Source organism: Sceloporus occidentalis, unplaced genomic scaffold (assembly GCF_023333645.1).
Source record: "Sceloporus occidentalis isolate IW3139 unplaced genomic scaffold, rSceOcc1.0.p SCAF_29, whole genome shotgun sequence".
Classification (NCBI taxonomy): Eukaryota; Metazoa; Chordata; class Lepidosauria; order Squamata; family Phrynosomatidae; genus Sceloporus; species Sceloporus occidentalis.
In genome coordinates, this window is record NW_028317009.1 from 5,108,651 (window position 1) to 5,125,488 (window position 16,838).

At 44.7% G+C, this 16,838-nt stretch overlaps 1 protein-coding gene across 1 annotated transcript; it reads left to right on the plus strand.

Annotated features, from left to right (window-relative positions):
• Positions 1-8,895: 8,895 nt before the first annotated feature.
• On the plus strand, positions 8,896-13,099 carry LOC149299169 (protein spire homolog 2-like). The gene is made up of 13 exons (XM_089486641.1): positions 8,896-9,240; positions 9,326-9,394; positions 9,617-9,781; positions 10,001-10,087; positions 10,171-10,294; positions 10,463-10,626; positions 10,870-11,086; positions 11,167-11,282; positions 11,471-11,605; positions 11,767-11,834; positions 12,131-12,158; positions 12,441-12,559; positions 12,892-13,099. The coding sequence occupies exons 1-13, from the start codon at positions 8,896-8,898 to the stop codon at positions 13,097-13,099; spliced, it is 1,845 nt and encodes a 614-aa protein (XP_089342767.1).
• The last annotated feature ends 3,739 nt before the right edge of the window (positions 13,100-16,838 follow it).

Consider the following 16,838-nt stretch of genomic DNA (forward strand, 5'->3'; position numbering starts at 1 on the left):
GCCCTGCTTTCCGACCCTTGTTTATGCAAATTGTTTTCCAATCCATGGTGATTCACAACATTAACTGGTTGATGAGAGTAATCCGGAACCTCTGGCGTGTTTAGTGGTTTTACGGACTGGGCTGTCTATTCCAGGACTAGCTGTCTGAATTACACGGCAGCATCAAAAATAAGAACGTGGACAAAAAAAGGTTCACAGCTGGTCATGGGATTGGGATTTATAGCCTCATTTCACAGCCTAGATGGGGCTAACACACTAACCCAGGTCAGGTTTTTATACCATTTTTAACTCTAATCACAGGTATATAAATGGGAAAAGGGCTTTTACCTCTTCCCAAACCCACATTCAGGAATACTGTCGTACATCACGGCCTGGGGGATGCGATCATAAGCTGTGCAATATTATCACCTGATGTAGCTTGCAGTTAGCGCTAATCACAGTATACCACAGACCACAGTATACTTCAGCTGGTTAAGTCATGAATGCAGGTAGGTCACCTTGTTTTATTATAATAATACAGGGAAGCCTGTTTAGTTATGAGGCTCACATCGCTTGGTGACCACATCTTTTTGTTGGGACACAACAAAGTTGAGTAACCGCTGAGTTATGTTTGTAAGCATGAATGTCACGTATATAGTTTATTAAATGGAACGAGGGGACGTTGGTTTTTAGTTCATTGTTCGCCATGGCGGATACCGACATTAAAATATTGAATGATCAGCGTGGCTGTCTAATAGGAGTGTCTGCATGGACACAGGTGGAACTGTATGTAATGATCTTCTGTAAGAGGAGGACCAGATGTCCAAGTCTGGCTACTGAGCTTTCTTTGTGGCTTCTGGGAAAATGGGAAAACTCCGATCAATGAGCTGCCTTTTATCTGCCACTTAAAGAATGGTCGGCCTGAGGCAAAAACTGGTGCTTTGTACAAAAACGGGTCTGACGTTTGAACCTTCTAAAAAAAGAACTCCTTGAATGGAATAAAGTGTTTATTGTTCCGACATATTCTTTGTCATTGTAAATGGGTGCTTGCTCGTCACACTTCCACTGATTAATGTGTACGTGGAGTTGCATGCAGCAAGGCCTGGCCAGGGGGTATAATCATAGACAGGTAGTAGATAAATGGAACTGCTTCCCAATAGAAGGGGCAGAGGCTAATATAGCGAAGTAGTTCTTATATGCATGGTGTGGGTCTTATCTAAAGGCAAATTCTAGGTTTCTATTTTGCCTCTCGGTGCATGAAACTAAAGTAATATAACAGGTATTTTACAACAGTGTCAAGTTGTGCAAAGTGGTGATAACGGATCGCTCAGAACATTTCCACTGGCTCTTACGGTGACTGCGACCAATTTTTCCCCGCTTTCGGTTCTTGCCATAAAATAAAGGGGATTTTGTTCATTCTAATAACAAGCACGCTAAGGAAACTTGTTCGATCGGTTTTTTTTAATCCTTTTATGTGGTCTCCTGTGGGATATGAATGAGCTGCTCCATTTACAGGTAATTAGACCTGGCCAAAAAAAAATAAAAAATCCTTCCATCTTTGGACCCACCTTCCCACACATGTGATATCCGCACAAAGCCGCATTGTGTTAGTGTGAGAACCAGGCTGGAGAGGGACTTACACCATACGATCCGGTGTCCCCTTTATCAGCGGTCACATATACAAATGGCTCATATAGGATCTTTATGTTGTGTCCTTTTTCCGGCTTAAAAAAAAAAAAAAGATGGTCTCAGCCCAATGCCAGCCAAAAATAAAAAAACAAAACAATCATATTACCCTATATTTATTTTTGTCTTTGATATGACTATATTTGGATTCACTACATCTATTGGAGCATTTATATGAGGTTATGTTACCTTTTATATATACTTTATTTTATTATGAGGGGTGCAGACGCTATTTTGGTGTATTTTCATAATTACTTATTGCCCACTAGTGGTGGTGGTGGGGGGAGTCCTGGCGGGAATAGGGTAATAAGAAGTGCAAAGTCCGCATACAGCAATAGGCAGCAGTGATATCTCCCACAGGCCAATGTGGTATTGCCCCTGGGGTATCAGCATATCTGGTGTAATATATGTTTGTGGATTTTTAGTAACCTTTAAATCTTCTGCTCCAAAGCGACGTCACACTGTCTGTATAGAAGACTGCCCGACTGCCCTGGGTCCAGGGGCAAATACAAGAGTTCACCCCTGGGTACACCAAGTTTGTAAAAGCTACTCTCTCCAGCCAAACTATTAGAAAGTACTTAAAGGTTTGATATAGACAAGATCATTCTCAATTCATAAAGAGTTATCCAGCCAGTATATGTCATCTGTGATAATCACTCAAAGTAATGGTGTGTGTTGTGTTGTGTTGACAATGTTTGTGTAGATGGCACGTGTGTAAGGTGTGGGGTAAGCTAAAACAGTATCGTATATCCCAGTAACTAAGGGCAGGGCTGTGCTCACAGATCCTCAGCCAGCACTGCTAATATCTGGGATACTTCACATGCATTAAACTAACGTAATATGATGAGTGCAGAAAGATAAGGGGGGGGGGTGACCTTTATGAAATGAAATTACTTTTTTTCTTTTTTTCTTTTGTAGCACTGGGACCAGTTTACCAAACATACAGGTTTTATTAGGGTAAACTGGTAGGGTGTGGTGGCTATTTTTATACACCTGCGAATCCACACCCTGTTTAACCGCTACACTGCCGCATGCTCCTGGCAGGCAGAGGGTGCTGCTTGTGTGTGGTTGTGTGTGTGTGTGTGTGTGTATGGCAGTTGACAGCATGCAGTGTGTGTGCAGAGGGTGAGGAGGGGGCATGCTGCCAGATCACACCGATTTATCTCATCAGGTGTGAGCTTTGGACTGGGCTGGGTTCAGGCTGCACCCTGCATATATTACTCTGTCACTTCCTCTGCACCTGCACTTACCCCTGTCTTAATTCCCCCAGAGCCCTCCTACCCCTTCAAGGAATCGGGTATTTAACCTTCACGTTATTTAGGGTCTTCTCTGTGGATCCTAATTACCCATTACTTTATCACCAGCAGTGTTATATTACCCTTATTATATAAACTTATCCCACCCTTGGCTGACCTATCTGCCCATCTCTGCTGTTCCTGGGCTTTACCTACCCCTCTCCTATTTAACCCTTTGGCCCCCCATCGCCTATCTCGCTTTTCTTCCTCCTCTTCCTCCTCCTCCTCCTCCTCCTCGTCTGCATGGTGATGACACGGCTCCGGTAGGAGGGAGCGGAGGAGGCGGCGCCGCAGCCCCTGCACCGGACTCTGCCTGGCCGGCAGTGTGATGGAGAGCAGCCCGGTGTGCGGGGGCCAGGCTGCCCGGTGATGGAGCTGTCCGGATGGCCAAGGCGAGCAGCAGCAGCAGCGGGGGGATCGCAGAGGGGAGCGGGGAGCTGTCCCTGGAGCAGGTGCTGAAATCCTACGAGCAGCCCATCAATGAGGAGCAGGCGTGGGCCGTGTGCTACCAGTGCTCCCGGGGTCTGGCCGGGGACAGCCCGATCTCTGCATGCCGGATAAGGGACCCGTCCTCCCTCCTCTTACACCGGGATGGGACGGTTACCGTGGTACCGGAACCCCCGGACACTCCGGGTGAGTAGTGCAGGCTATCCTTGGACTGGCTGAATGATGCATTTCTATCGCATATGTATGCTGCTGGGATGCCTGCGTATGGTATTTGTAGAGGTGGTCCCACAGGCTTGCAATCTAACAGGGGGATAATGATCGTAAGAAAAGGCCAGATGCTGGGTCACAGAGGGGCCCCCGTATAACCGATCAGCCTGCCCTGCAGCACACTCCGGTGTCCGTTATGTACCGGCTGCCAGTTCGGTGTCTGTGCTGGATGGGGTGGTGGGAAGGGCAGGTTCTAGTGTTACACTGCTGGAATGTTCGCATTCCTTAATGGATCCATATAGAATGTCCATATCCCGGTGGGCATCGAGAGGTATTGGAACCCATCCCTGTGTCCCCACACCTGTGTATACTGGCCCCCTGGCAGGGTCCTTGGTGTGGATGCCCAGGGGGCAGGGTCCTTGGTGTGGATGCCCAGGGGGCAGGGTCCTTGGTGAGGATGCCCAGGGCTGAGCACCTGCCCATTGTTTACAATCTGCAGCAGCAGAATCCTGTGCTCCCTCCCTCCATCCTGCTGCACTGGGAGAAACACATCTGTGATCCCCAACCCCATGAGCTCCATATTGAGTGCTATCCCATGAGCTTTAATCACCAGTAAACTTGGGGTAAAATAGGTAATCTTCTGTGCATTGTTATTTTTGATGAATGGAATTGCAATCTTCTAGTTCAGAACATAAAACTAAAACCACTGGCGGGGACCTTATTTTTATGTTTTTGGTGACTGGGCGATGTTGAATGTGATGTAATCTAATAAGAGTTTTTAAGGAATGTTATATCCATTACGGTTCTTGCCAAACAAGCAATTAGTTATTTTTGTAATGGTACTACATGGGTGCACAAAAGCGGGCAACTCATTTCAGTAGCTCTTTTTCTTCTACATTACCCCAAATAGTGTATGTGTATTGTCTATTCTTGTTTCACTGCATTTCCCACAATCCCCTGCCGACTGTGCTCTTGTCTGATAGATGATATGAATTATAGCACATTGAACACTGGAGGACCGTGTTTGAATGAAGTCCAGGATCTAGAATATGGAGGAAAGGTCCAAGAGATAACAAGCAATGGATTCTTTCCTGTGGGAGCCGAACTGTCCTTCAGGCTCGTAAAATATCCCGTTTACTCAGCAGATTTCTAATGCTTCACCGACTCGCTCGCTCTACTGCTGATTGTGCATTCTGATAGATCTGCTTAAGTTTATGGATTTCCCCTTTTCTATTAAGGATATGAATGATTACATATGTGGTGGTTATGGTGTTTCGGGTTTTATCTACGGATTTTTCACATGACCTGGGCATGTGTGTGATAACTAATTGCTTGTTAGTCACTCATTAAATATTCTGTTGAAGCTTCTCGTTTTATAACATGAGAATCTTCGTAGCATTCCTAAAATGCTATGTATATGTCTGTCATTATGTAAAATGAGACTGCATCTCTGATCTGTCTAAGAACACATTACCCGTGGAGTTAGCAGAGCCATCTTTTGGGGTATCGCTATACAGGGGAGGATCAGTCAAAGCCAAGGTGGTATTCAACAATGTCTTGTTCCTGAATACCACCTTGGATGGACCTCCGCTCCATAAGACCTCTTTGAATTACCAAGTACTCAATACGCAGTGATACCAGTGGTCCTAAACTCAGAATGCCCGTGTTTCTCCACTTCTCCAACCGTCTTTCTCTTTAAGTCTTCACTGTTCACTTATCGTAGTGACCCATCATGGTCGTTGTGGCTTAAGACAGGGTTCCTTGTGACTTCAACTTATTTGAAACGTAGAAGAAAACCCTTTTATTGGATATACGTTTGTTGGTTAGCTTATGATCCCATCTGAACCCATCAGTCTTCACATCATAGTCACCCTCTTTAGCTGCCATGACAGTCGTGTCACACCAAGTCACCTTCCCAAGAGTAAATATGAATAGTATGTGAATGCATTGGGACAGTAGTCATGTAGATTGGTATGACTCTTAATATATTCTATATCACGGCTCTGTTCTGAAGGAACTCTGTATTTATTATCACATGCTTGTTGGTGTCATCAAACGGTTTACTAAATTTGGCACCAATGATCCTTTAAGTGAGACAGATAGGCAGTTGTTTATTTCTAAGGCATTCCAGACCGAACCCTGGGTCTCCTATATCAATATTTGGAACACGTGAGAGAATAAAAGTAAGGTAGCTGTAAGTCTCTGATCAAAACGGCCGAGATCAAGCTTTTTACTAAAACCAATGACCCCTCGCACCCATCATTGCTCTTTTTTTTTTTTTTTTTAACTTTTCCCCATTTCTTTCCACGATGACGCTTCTCTCCAATGTATTAACTTTAATTAACATCTTCCTTTGTGCTGTTGAATACGCTAATACCTAATACCGGTATATTAGGAAGTATTGTTCTATTCGTGGTGCCAGGCTGACCCAGAATTCAACGTGACCTTTTACTCCATCATTACTAGGAAATGATGACCTTTTTCTATGTGTTTGCGTTAGAAGATCCTGCCGTTCTGTCCCAGTGTGTTTTGTGTGCGCGAAGCTAGAACCTAAGAATATAGTCAGAATTATTCCTCCTCTTCTTCTGTTCTGTGTTAACCCTCTTCAGATGGCTTCATAGATGGCCTACAGACACAAAAGCCAAAGAACAATAAAGAGATAAAGGCTTAGCGCTCAAAACAACGCAATTATTTCCAAATATATCTCTAAAAGAACGATGACATAATTTCGTTTAGTGATCTCATTAAGTTGTAATGGAGCTTTTAATGGATTTTTGGCCCAGCTTTTTTATGACGTTGAACAACCTACTATACGATCTGATTTTTGAAACTTGTTAAAGAATGGCAGAAGACATACAATACTACATGGACGTGTATAAAAGGGAATTATTATTTATTATTACGTATTTTTATTTATATTTATCAGCGTGCCAGTGACTTATAAAATCTTTTATACAGGATTCTTGCTTGCGTTGTTTATTCTATAGACTGGTTTATGTATACAACCACATTAAGATAATCTATTTACAGATTGTGTTTTGTCATGGGTATGTCATATAATTACAGGCACTCGCGAGGCGGATTCCATTACCGCCTAGGCATGTTTTCATGACCTGGTTGTGGTGTAAAGCCTCACAGGTTGGCATCCTCGTTGTCGTCGTCTAAGATAAGGGCCTGAGGCTTCCTCCTGGCATGGAGCTGACAGTCTTGCTGCATCACGAGTGACTCAGTTTCTGTACATCGTAATGTTTGTCTTGGGCTGTTTGTCTTCAGATTCTGTGCAAACACGATGCTGGTTGAGTGCAAACAATGAAACGAACCTCATCTGAGCGATCCCGCTTAAACTCATTTACAGAGGAGGAAGGGGATCTGGGATACAGGTTGGGCTGGGTCTCTGTGGGAACGTTCTTCACCGCAGATGTCAGATGAGACCTCCAGTCATTTTGCCATATCGGTTAATGCCATGTCTCCTCTGTGTCTCGCGCAGAATTACTGGCTAAAGGGTAAAACAAGGTGTGGGGAACTCCTTTAAACTAGGAAAGGGTGACTTTAAATCCCACCCGTGTTCGAGTGATAAATAGTCACACGCCAAAGACCTATACCAGCAATGCCTTGAGTTGGTCTTCTGTCCCTAAAATGCCCTTTCGTACTCTATGTGGAAATATACGAATAACATGTCCTGTGAAACGGTGAGCTTTTTATACCTTTTTTAGTATTCTGCAGAAACCTGTTTTGGTGTAAGAGCCTACTGGAGTTCTTTTATTCCATTCTCCTATATTAAATCGATTTAATCTGTGCTCTAGGAATGTGAGAGGGCGCACTCGGCGGGTACATATGGACGCTCGGTCCCCGGACGGATGTCCTCTTTGCCCGGTAGAGAATTATGGAAGAAACATCCCATCTCTAACGCTAGTTCCATACAAAGAAAGATGTCACACGGGGCTTTACTGGAACCAGTACTTACTTCCGTATGCATTTTTAATAAGTTCCTGCATTATAGACACCGTTCAATGACCTTACTGGTTCTGAATGTCTTGGATATAACAGGCAGGCGGAAGGGGAGTCTGATGAGCTTCTGAGTTATGTCTAGGCTATGGCAGGTTAAGCAAAAATATTATACGTGGTCGGAAGCCTAGATAAAGTCCGTATGGGTTGAACGCTCCTGTTGATGTCGTGCTGTAGTACAAGGAGGTGGAAGGGTCACTCCTTGAGGTGAGAGTATGAGCAATGAGTGTACACTGAATGCGGTTAGGTTTGTAGGGTGACACAGGGACGCTCCAACGCTTCCACTAACTCCGTTTTGTTTGACTTTTCCTTAGCGCTACTCACAACAAACGCCAGCTTCGGTAATATTCTGTTTGTTTAAGGGAGGTTATTGAAAAGATTTCAAACTAGCAATGATAAAATAAAGCGTCCATGGCAATGTGTGTCGACTGAGAGTTACTGTGAGTAACATGTCTACTAAATGCAGTAGGTAGAAACACAGATATCGGTGGGGAGAAGAGAGTTCTGCTCTCCAAATAATTAAGTATCTGCAAAATCATTTGACGGAGTTAAACAATTAATAATGATGACCCACTTTCACTTATACCTTTTTAAAGGCTCCACGTATTACAAACAAGAGAAGCACTAAAATAGAAGGACCCGTTGGACGCTGATTATAAATCAGTATGGAGGGTTGGTAAATTTCTATAGAATTCTATATAAAGAGTCTTCCCACCATGGCTGCCAATGATGTATTACATTCTTACTTAAGATAAACCTGAAACGTTAAAGATGCTGTTCTAGTGAAGCTGTTGGTCCATGGAGTTGCTTCAGTCCTTCTAATAATTGTATGTCCGTCTCCTTCCCTCCAGGCGCTGCTCAGAGTTCTTCGCTCTCGGAAAGCCAGGTAAGGTTGCACGTGGTGTCTCCACGCTCTGTATCGCTGTGATAAAAGTAATTGTTGATTATGGCTGAGAACAGAACCAGGAATAGAAGCATCAGACTGAAAAGGAACATGAAGATAGCAAGCGATGGGAGGCCATCTGTTGAAATAAGTGTTGCCACCGAGAAAAATAAAAAATGTTTCATAAATCATGTTTTACCTCTCGGCTTGACCTTTTCTTACTGGATAAAGTACCTCCTGGTCTATACAGCCTAACCTCATGCAGAAGAACCTACTGCTTTGTCCTTTACGGTTTCACTTTTTCAGTCTCTTTGCTGTTGATTTCTCTTGTGTTTGGTCACTCTCTTTACTCTTCCTCCTGGTTCCATTGTGACGTTCTATACCGTTCTGTAGATGGTCCAATGTCTGGGTTTTGCCATATACCGTGCCTTGGACTGGGGCCTGGATGAGAGTGAAGAGAGGGAGCTCAGTCCTCAGCTGGAGCAACTCATTGACCTTATGGTCAACAGTGACTCGGAAGGAGGCCTGACAGACGAGGGCTATGAGGACCCCGAGGACGAGGATGAAGAAGGACCCCCTCGGGTAATCCGTAGCTTTGCGTCAGTGCTGCATTTCTGTGCGTCCCGTCTTCCTGAGCCTCATGAGGCGCAGGCTCACTATCAGGCTGTGTGCAGGGCTCTCTTTGCGGAGACCGTGGAGCTTAAAGCGTTCCTGAAGAAGATCAGAGAGGCTAAAGAGGTAAGAGATTACGTTGCTCTGCAGGGTCTGCTAGGTGAGGGTTTCTCTTGTTGTCTCCGATATCATGCACGCTCTGAATTCTCAGGTGCTGAAGAAGCTGCGTGTGGAGGAGTCAGAACCTGATGGACTCGTAAACCTTCAGAACACAGACTGGGTGAGGAGCAATGGATACTCTGAACACTGATAGAGCTTTAAAAAGCTGTAATACTTAAGTCTACAGGATGAGGGGGCACTATATTTTTATTCTGTTGAATCATGGATAATTAGTAGTTTTGGTTTTTGTCTTACGTTTAGATTGGCACTAGATAAAATCCAATCCAGCGATGTAGTTGGGCACTTAACATGGTGTTCTGTGTGTCGCATGCTTTCTTCCCAGGCACGCTTGTGGGTGCAGCTGATGAGGGATCTGCGACATGGTGTCCAATTGAAGAAGGTTCGAGAGAACACTTTCAACTCTCTGCCAACGGAATATCAGCTCACTCCCTTTGAGATGCTCATGCAGGACATCAGGGCTCGAAACTACAAGCTTCGCAAGGTCATGGTGAGTTTAATCTAGAGGATGATGGCCCTTACTGGGTAAGAATTCAGCCGTGTGAGTGATAACATTCTTTCTAGGGCTACGGAAGTTTTGTTTGTCGTCTGTTCCTGTTATGAAAACCATCTGTCCCATTGACAACACCAATCTGGGCTTAAAAATAAAGCTATTGTAAGGATTTAAATATGTACGTATAAGCATCCTCTCCTTGTTTCTGTCGCACAGGTAGGAGGGGACATTCCACCAAAGGTTAAGAAAGATGCCCATGAACTCATACTGGACTTTATTAGGTCACGTCCTCCTTTAAAACCGGTAAATAAAGCTGCCCCCTTTCTAACTAACCTGGGATAGGTGCCAGCGTATAGCACAATATAATGTTCTTCTCCTTTTTGAAGGTTTCCCATAGAAATCTTCCACCGTTGCCCCTGCAACAAAGGAGTCTCCATGAGAAGATCCTGGAGGAGATAAAGCAAGAGCCTAAACTGCGCCCAGTGAAGACGCCGAGACAGGGGCAGAAAGGTGACTTTTAGCGACTTAGAAAAACTGTAAACAAGTATTATGAAACGGGTGTTGATTTTGTCATTTGTCCCAGCTAATGTTAATAACTGAACCCATCAATTTGACTAAATAGAAACCAGAGTCTGCCCGAACTCACTATATCGTATTTTTTTTTTTTTCTTTGTGCAGGCTTTGGGTCTCTCCCATGTATTGTGGATGCGTATTCTAGCGACGCGAAGTCAACATCCTGTATAAACCTCTCCGCACCAGAATCCTCAGTCCCCAGGCCGCGTCCTCGTGTCTTACTGAAGGCTCCTACCTTGGCAGAGATGGAGGAGATGAATCTGTCTGAGGTAGATGAGGGGAATGCACTAGAAGGGTGGTTTCCAGATGCTGGGGCAAGGTGCCTATGTTCAATGATCCTGAATGTAATTATGTAGACCATGTATCAGACTGCCCGGTATATATGGGTATGAGACATTAAATGGTGGTGGCAAGCAGTAACCTTGCAATTTAGTTCTGATCCGATCCAATGCACAAACCGCCATTATAACGTGTTAGAAAAGTTGTATTAAAGTAAACATAATTGCTTTCAGGAGGATGATTCCCCCAGTTCTGATCTCCGAAGGGTGACAAGTGCTCCTCTTCCGCTTAAACGGGACCGTTCCTTCTCCGAGCATGACCTGGCACAGTTACAGACGGAGATGGGTCACACTCCACCGAAGGGGACGTACAACAGTCCGCAAGACCTGGCAGCAAGGGGAAGGTCGGGCAGCGTGAACACCCACCCGCACCTTCCAAACAGGAGTCTGAGTGAGTACTGGCTGTTCTCTTGGGTCTTTCTGTTAAAGCGATGGGCATCAGTCTCCGTCATAACATTCTCTTCCATGCAGTCGGTTACTCGGCTTCTGGAGATTCGGCGTCCTTGCCGCGGGGGTCCCTTAGCTCTGTGCAGGAGAAGGTAGAACCAGAATCGGCTTCAGATGGCAGCTCGAGGCACCGATGGCTGGTGAGTGTTCCTATAAGAGTTGGTAGCCCACAGCCCTGCTCCAGTTGCCGTTCTCATGTGCCACATGCTGAGAATCATAGCAATTGGCCTTACAGCAAAGGAACTTGTCATTACGGAAATAACATAGTGAATGGCTGGAAATCCTAGAAAGCGCTGATCAGTATGATGATGATGTGATTGCTGTGCAGGAGTTCAGCCACCCCGTGGACACGCTGGCCTTAACGGTGGAGGAAGTTATAAACGTGCGCAGAGTGCTGGTGAAGGCGGAGATGGAGAAATTCCTGCCAAGCAAAGAGCTGTATACCAATTTAAAGAAAGGGAAGGTAAGCAGTGACTGCATTTTTAATCGTAATGATATGTAAACAGTTAAATCTAGCTGGCCAATGTGTCTTCTCAACTAAAGCCAGAAGAATCCATTTCAGAGGTTTTAGCAGAAAGTTAGTTGCTGATAAATTTCAAATCGTACTGCCCTGCTTTACATTAGGTGTGCTGCTGCTGTCGGATGAAGTTTCCTCTGTTTTCCTGGCCAGCGACTTGTCTCTTCTGCAAAAGGTGAGATTCTGTGTTGTAAATGTGTGACACCCTGTAAAGCAGCCCTGCGTGATTTATGAAACCGGCCTATAAATCCCTACGTGCAACGTTTACCCCGGCGTCTGCCAGGACTTGTAGTCGAGCCACATATGATGCACTCGGGTTGCCCAAACCAGCGTCTGAAGATCCAGACCAGCGCCAGCGTTGTTACGGAACTTATAGACAATAATGCTAACATTACATTATCCATTAAAGAACTACGGGCTCCTAGCAACTTTAACTTTTTTTGACATTGTCTGCTTTATTCCTCTTCCCAGGTCTGTCTGTGGCTCGTGTAGCGTGAAGGTAAGCTAACAATCTGTACCTGGGCAGTTATCACGCTGATCTCCAGCTCTGACCCATCTACGTTCCAGTTCTTCGCATCCTATGCAGGTTCAGTTAAGGTCCTTTCTGGCAAATCTAGTACAGCAAGGAGACATTTACATTTATACTTTGGAAACATTTTAAGGCCAGCTTCTAGCTGGATCCGTGGCTCAACATGGTATTTTGGAGCCACTGGGGGCAACTATTTGAAACATGGGGACCCTGTACGACCTGCGCTTTTTCCTTGTTATGTCTCAATTCCAGATGAAGCTTCCCGCAAAAAAGTTGGGCCACATTCCAGTCTATACTGTAGGGTTTGAAACCCATCAAGGACTTATCAGCACAAATGGAAGTCACCCTTCCAAAAAGAAGGATGCATTTCAGTGAGTAGTCGAGTCCTCATCCGCGATGGCCTTGGATGGTGCGGATTCCTGAGCCATGGGACAACTTTGGGTGATTTAATCAGGATTGGGTTCTGTAAAAATGGGTGGATAGACTGGGTATCTCGATTATCTCGCTAATGCACCAAGCCAATACACCTTAGCAGATCTGCCATCTTCCTCGGAAGATTTAATAACATAAAAATACACTCAGAATACGCTTTTCTTCTTTTTATGGTAACAGCCTATCAGCGTCGCCATCGGTTTATATGACTAAGTCATTTGTGAAAAGGAGTTTTGAACGCGCACTTATGTCGTGTCCTATCTTCCGCCAGGTCTTGCAGTGGAATGTCCTGGAAGAATGTAGAAGCTCAGTTTTCCCATATCTACGCTCAGGGCTCGGTTCTAAAAGACGTGTGCTCCGATTGTGCCGGCTTCATCAGAGATGTGGTCTGCTCCAGCCGGAAGAGCGTGGATCTGCTCAACAAGGGGTGCAGGGCTGGCGTGGCATCGGGACACGGCCGAACTGGAAGAAAACTGTAAATTGGTTAAAACCCAAAGGCGCCTTCCCTGCCAAAAATCAAACCCCCAGCACATCTTCCCCCAAGTCTGCTTCCACTACTACAGGAAAGCGACATTGCCGCTCGGATTGCTACAGTATCTCCGTGTATATACCCGTGCTTCTGTCTCTCATACTCGACGGGATTGCTGCATGTCTGGGAAGGAGACCCCCGCATCCACTGGACACTTTATCTTCTAATGCTTTCTGCCAGAAGATCGGAATGTTGGGTTTGCAGTAATAATAATAACCACAATCCGGAGTTTAATGCTGCACGTACGACAATGTTATCAATCAACAATTGTTATCAATTGACCTCATCGTGGGTTTATTGGACCGGTTACCGGGTATTTTCGCTGCATCGCACAATCCATTCCTCTGATGGATTACGCGTGTGTTTAATGTGTCACATTGCAGGTTACTATGTATCTCGGAGCTGGCTCTGGGAACCCTGCAGATGAAGTGCGATGGCTATGGTCAAGTCTCGGACTTCTGTCGCTAGTTTGAGATCAGTGTATCCCTCCCATCAGTCCATCTTAACTAAGCATGAATTATGTATTTAAAACCTGCTGGTGAGATTTAATCACAAATCGCTTGGCGTGACGTGTAAGTTCCCCTAAATTATTGTCTACGCCGAGGTCGGAGAAGCTGTGGTCCTCCCGGTTGTTGGACGGCCGCCGTTCTCAGCCATTGTCCTGTGGATGGTTGCTGTTCAACGTCGGCCCTCTTCCCCTCGCTGGCACTGCTTGGTTGCACTGAATTTGAGGAACGCTGCATATGACTTCTCAAATTCAACACATTTCCATGATGGGTTTTACATCTGGATAATTAAAGGGGTTCTATCATATTGAAGATTTTTTTTTTTTTTTTTTTTTTTTTTTTTCTTCATCCTACGGGGAGAAAGTAAAGCTGTGGCGTTGGCGTTTTATTTCAGCAGGCACTTTGCAGTTATGTTTCAGCGGCCGGGACACTGTACCGTCCCAAAATGTTTACTCCCAAATGTTTAGAATTGAACGTCCAAGCTTTTCTTTAATGCTTGAAAATTCTTTAGCCAGGACAGGGAAAGGCAACTTGCTAGCTGGTGAAAGGATGTCTCTGATGACCTGAAGAAGGCTCTCAGATCATTGATTAAACAACCCAAAGGAAGAATACAGGATTTATATGTTGGTTTCCCTTTAATTATTACACCCCCCCCCCCCCCCCCCCCCACACACACACACACACACACACCTTCTGCTGATCTCTACTGCTAAAGTTGCCAAAATATTGGCACAAACACCCTAATGCAGAGAAGCCACTTGAGATTGCCTATGGTTTGTGTAAGCCTTTGCATCCTCGTTTAATTCTGGGGGCTCAAATACTATTTTTATAATAAAAGATTCTGATACAAAAATGTTTTCGAATCCTTTGCGTTTGTTAGTTCCGAAGCAGCATGTTTTATTTATTTTTTGGTTATGTATACATTTCTCAGGTTGTATTGTTAAAAAAAAAAAAAACAAACAAAAAAACCAAATACGCATTATCCACATGATGATGTAAAACCCCGTTTAATTTAAATCGCATAGGGCCACTTCTACTTCATTCACTAGTGTACAAATTTGCACAATGTGACCCAGTAACCCCTCTGTGCGTTATTATGACGGTCCAACCTTGGCGCATTATTCCAGCAAGAAAGCCAAGCTGGCCCTGCACGCTGCATAGTTAAGTGGAGTTACATTTAAGTAAACCCTACGGTGTGACCGAAACTTTCTGATCCTGCTGCTACCAATAAACCAGCAGCATAACACCCATGGTCCCTGCCTTCGAAAGACCATCCCTGCTTAGGGACCCTTAATCTCAAAGACTGTAGGCATAGACAGGGCCGGCCCTATAATGGGGCAGACTGGGGCAATTGCCCCAGGCGGCACTTTTCAAGGGGCGGCACTTTGCCGTCCCAAGTGCCGCTGTTTTGTCAGCTGATGCGGCTACCGGCGCCGGTTTTAACATAAATGTAAAACCGCCGCCGTTTAATTACTTGCCTGCGTGCAGCGTGCCGATCGGTTCGGCTCTTCGTTCCACCCCCTTGATGCGCCGTGACGCTCAAAGGGGCGGGCTCACGCAGAGCAGGTTCCCGTCACCGCGTGACAAGGAGAAGATCTCGAGCGAGAAGAGGCTGAAGAGCACGTCGGTGGAAGAAGAAAAAGTAAGTATTTAAAAAAAAAAAAAAAAATTGAGGTGATAAGCGGACCGATGGAGTCGCGGACAGACATTCATGCCCCTAGAGGGTTGCTGTGGAGAGGGGAGTCAGGGGACATTAACAATTGAATATCATTGAAACGTATTTGCGGGCCTACTCTATTTCAAACTGAATATTTTATGAAAAAGGAAACTGAAATTGGTTCTTTGGAGCAGTTGCTGTTTGGTGCCACCATGTCTGAAATGTGTGCAGGTGGTGTTCACTCCCCTTCTTCCATATTGGCGATATTCTATTTAATATGAAATGGGAACCAAAATTGGTGGTACAAAGCAAACAGCAACTGCTCAAAACAGCACAAATGTATGACCTCAATACCTCAGCACATGAGAGGTGAGCTGTCAGCTCAAGTGTTAAGCCTGTTAAAATGGCTGTTTATGGAGGTTATCATGAACCTCTGAAATCACTGTTTTTTCCTCCAAATATGTATAGGATTTTTTGTAATAAACCTTCTTGGCCTTGGAGCAGGTTTAATGTTAACATACACTGGCTGTGCCTTCTGTTTTTGAGGTAACTACAGCTAATAGGGCTTGTGGTTATCTGTCTTATCTGGTTATCTAAAGAAAGGCCTAATTTTAAAGGGTGGGAAGGACATAATTTTAAAGGACATATTCATGCCCCTAGAGGGTGGCTGGGGAGTGAGGACACAACAGGGTGGTTAGGACGATCTATACACAAAGGGGGGGGTGATACACATGGGTATAGGGTGCATTATAATTAACCAGTACAAAAGGGGGGGCATCAAAACACAAGGGGGGCATCAAATAAATCAATGCACAAAGGGGCCTGGCAGGGGGCACAGTCAGATACACACAATAAGCAGCAATGTGGAAAGCATTTTTTATGCTCTTGACAGGTGTCAGTGCCTGTCCTGGTGTGTATTTGGTTATCTGTTTCCTGGCACTTTACTTACTGTAGGGATAAATAGAACTTTGTAATTTTTATTTATCCAGAGACAAAACGCCTTCCTGAATTTCTAGTCACGTCAAAGGACAAAACTCCAGACATCAGTGTGAGGGAAAGTGAAGGTATTGTGTTATTTACTCTATTTCAATCTGAATATTTTATGAAAAAAGAAACTTAAATTGGTTCTTTGGAGTTTGTGAAACACAATTGCTGATTTCAGTATAGAGGGGACTATACACCACATATTGCTCCTTACTATACTTACTATATCTTTGTTTTTCTCATTATGTATTTGCGCCCCATGTGGAGGAGTATGCCTTTTAACCCCCTATATGCCACTCTGCCTTCAGAAATGCTCTGCGGGGATCTGGATCTTAGTCTCATAGTCAGACCTCATTTGAGGCAACATAGATTATAAGACGAGGGGTAATTTTTAATAAATCTATTTAAACTATATAAATAAAGCACACTTCGCCCCAGGCAGCACAATGTCTTGGGCCGGCCCTGGGCATAGATACCTTGGGCCTGTACCCCACACATCTGGTGCATCTGTGTCAGGTGCCAGACCAATAACTACACATTGG

Excerpts from the sequence above, each read along its gene's own strand:
- LOC149299169 (XM_089486641.1), top strand. The coding sequence starts at position 8,896 with ATGGTCCAATGTCTGGGTTTTGCCATATACCGTGCCTTGGACTGGGGC. Across the intron at positions 10,088-10,170 it reads CACGTCCTCCTTTAAAACCG|GTTTCCCATAGAAATCTTCC; the intron begins GTAAATAAAGCT and ends TCCTTTTTGAAG. Across the intron at positions 10,627-10,869 it reads AGGAGATGAATCTGTCTGAG|GAGGATGATTCCCCCAGTTC; the intron begins GTAGATGAGGGG and ends AATTGCTTTCAG.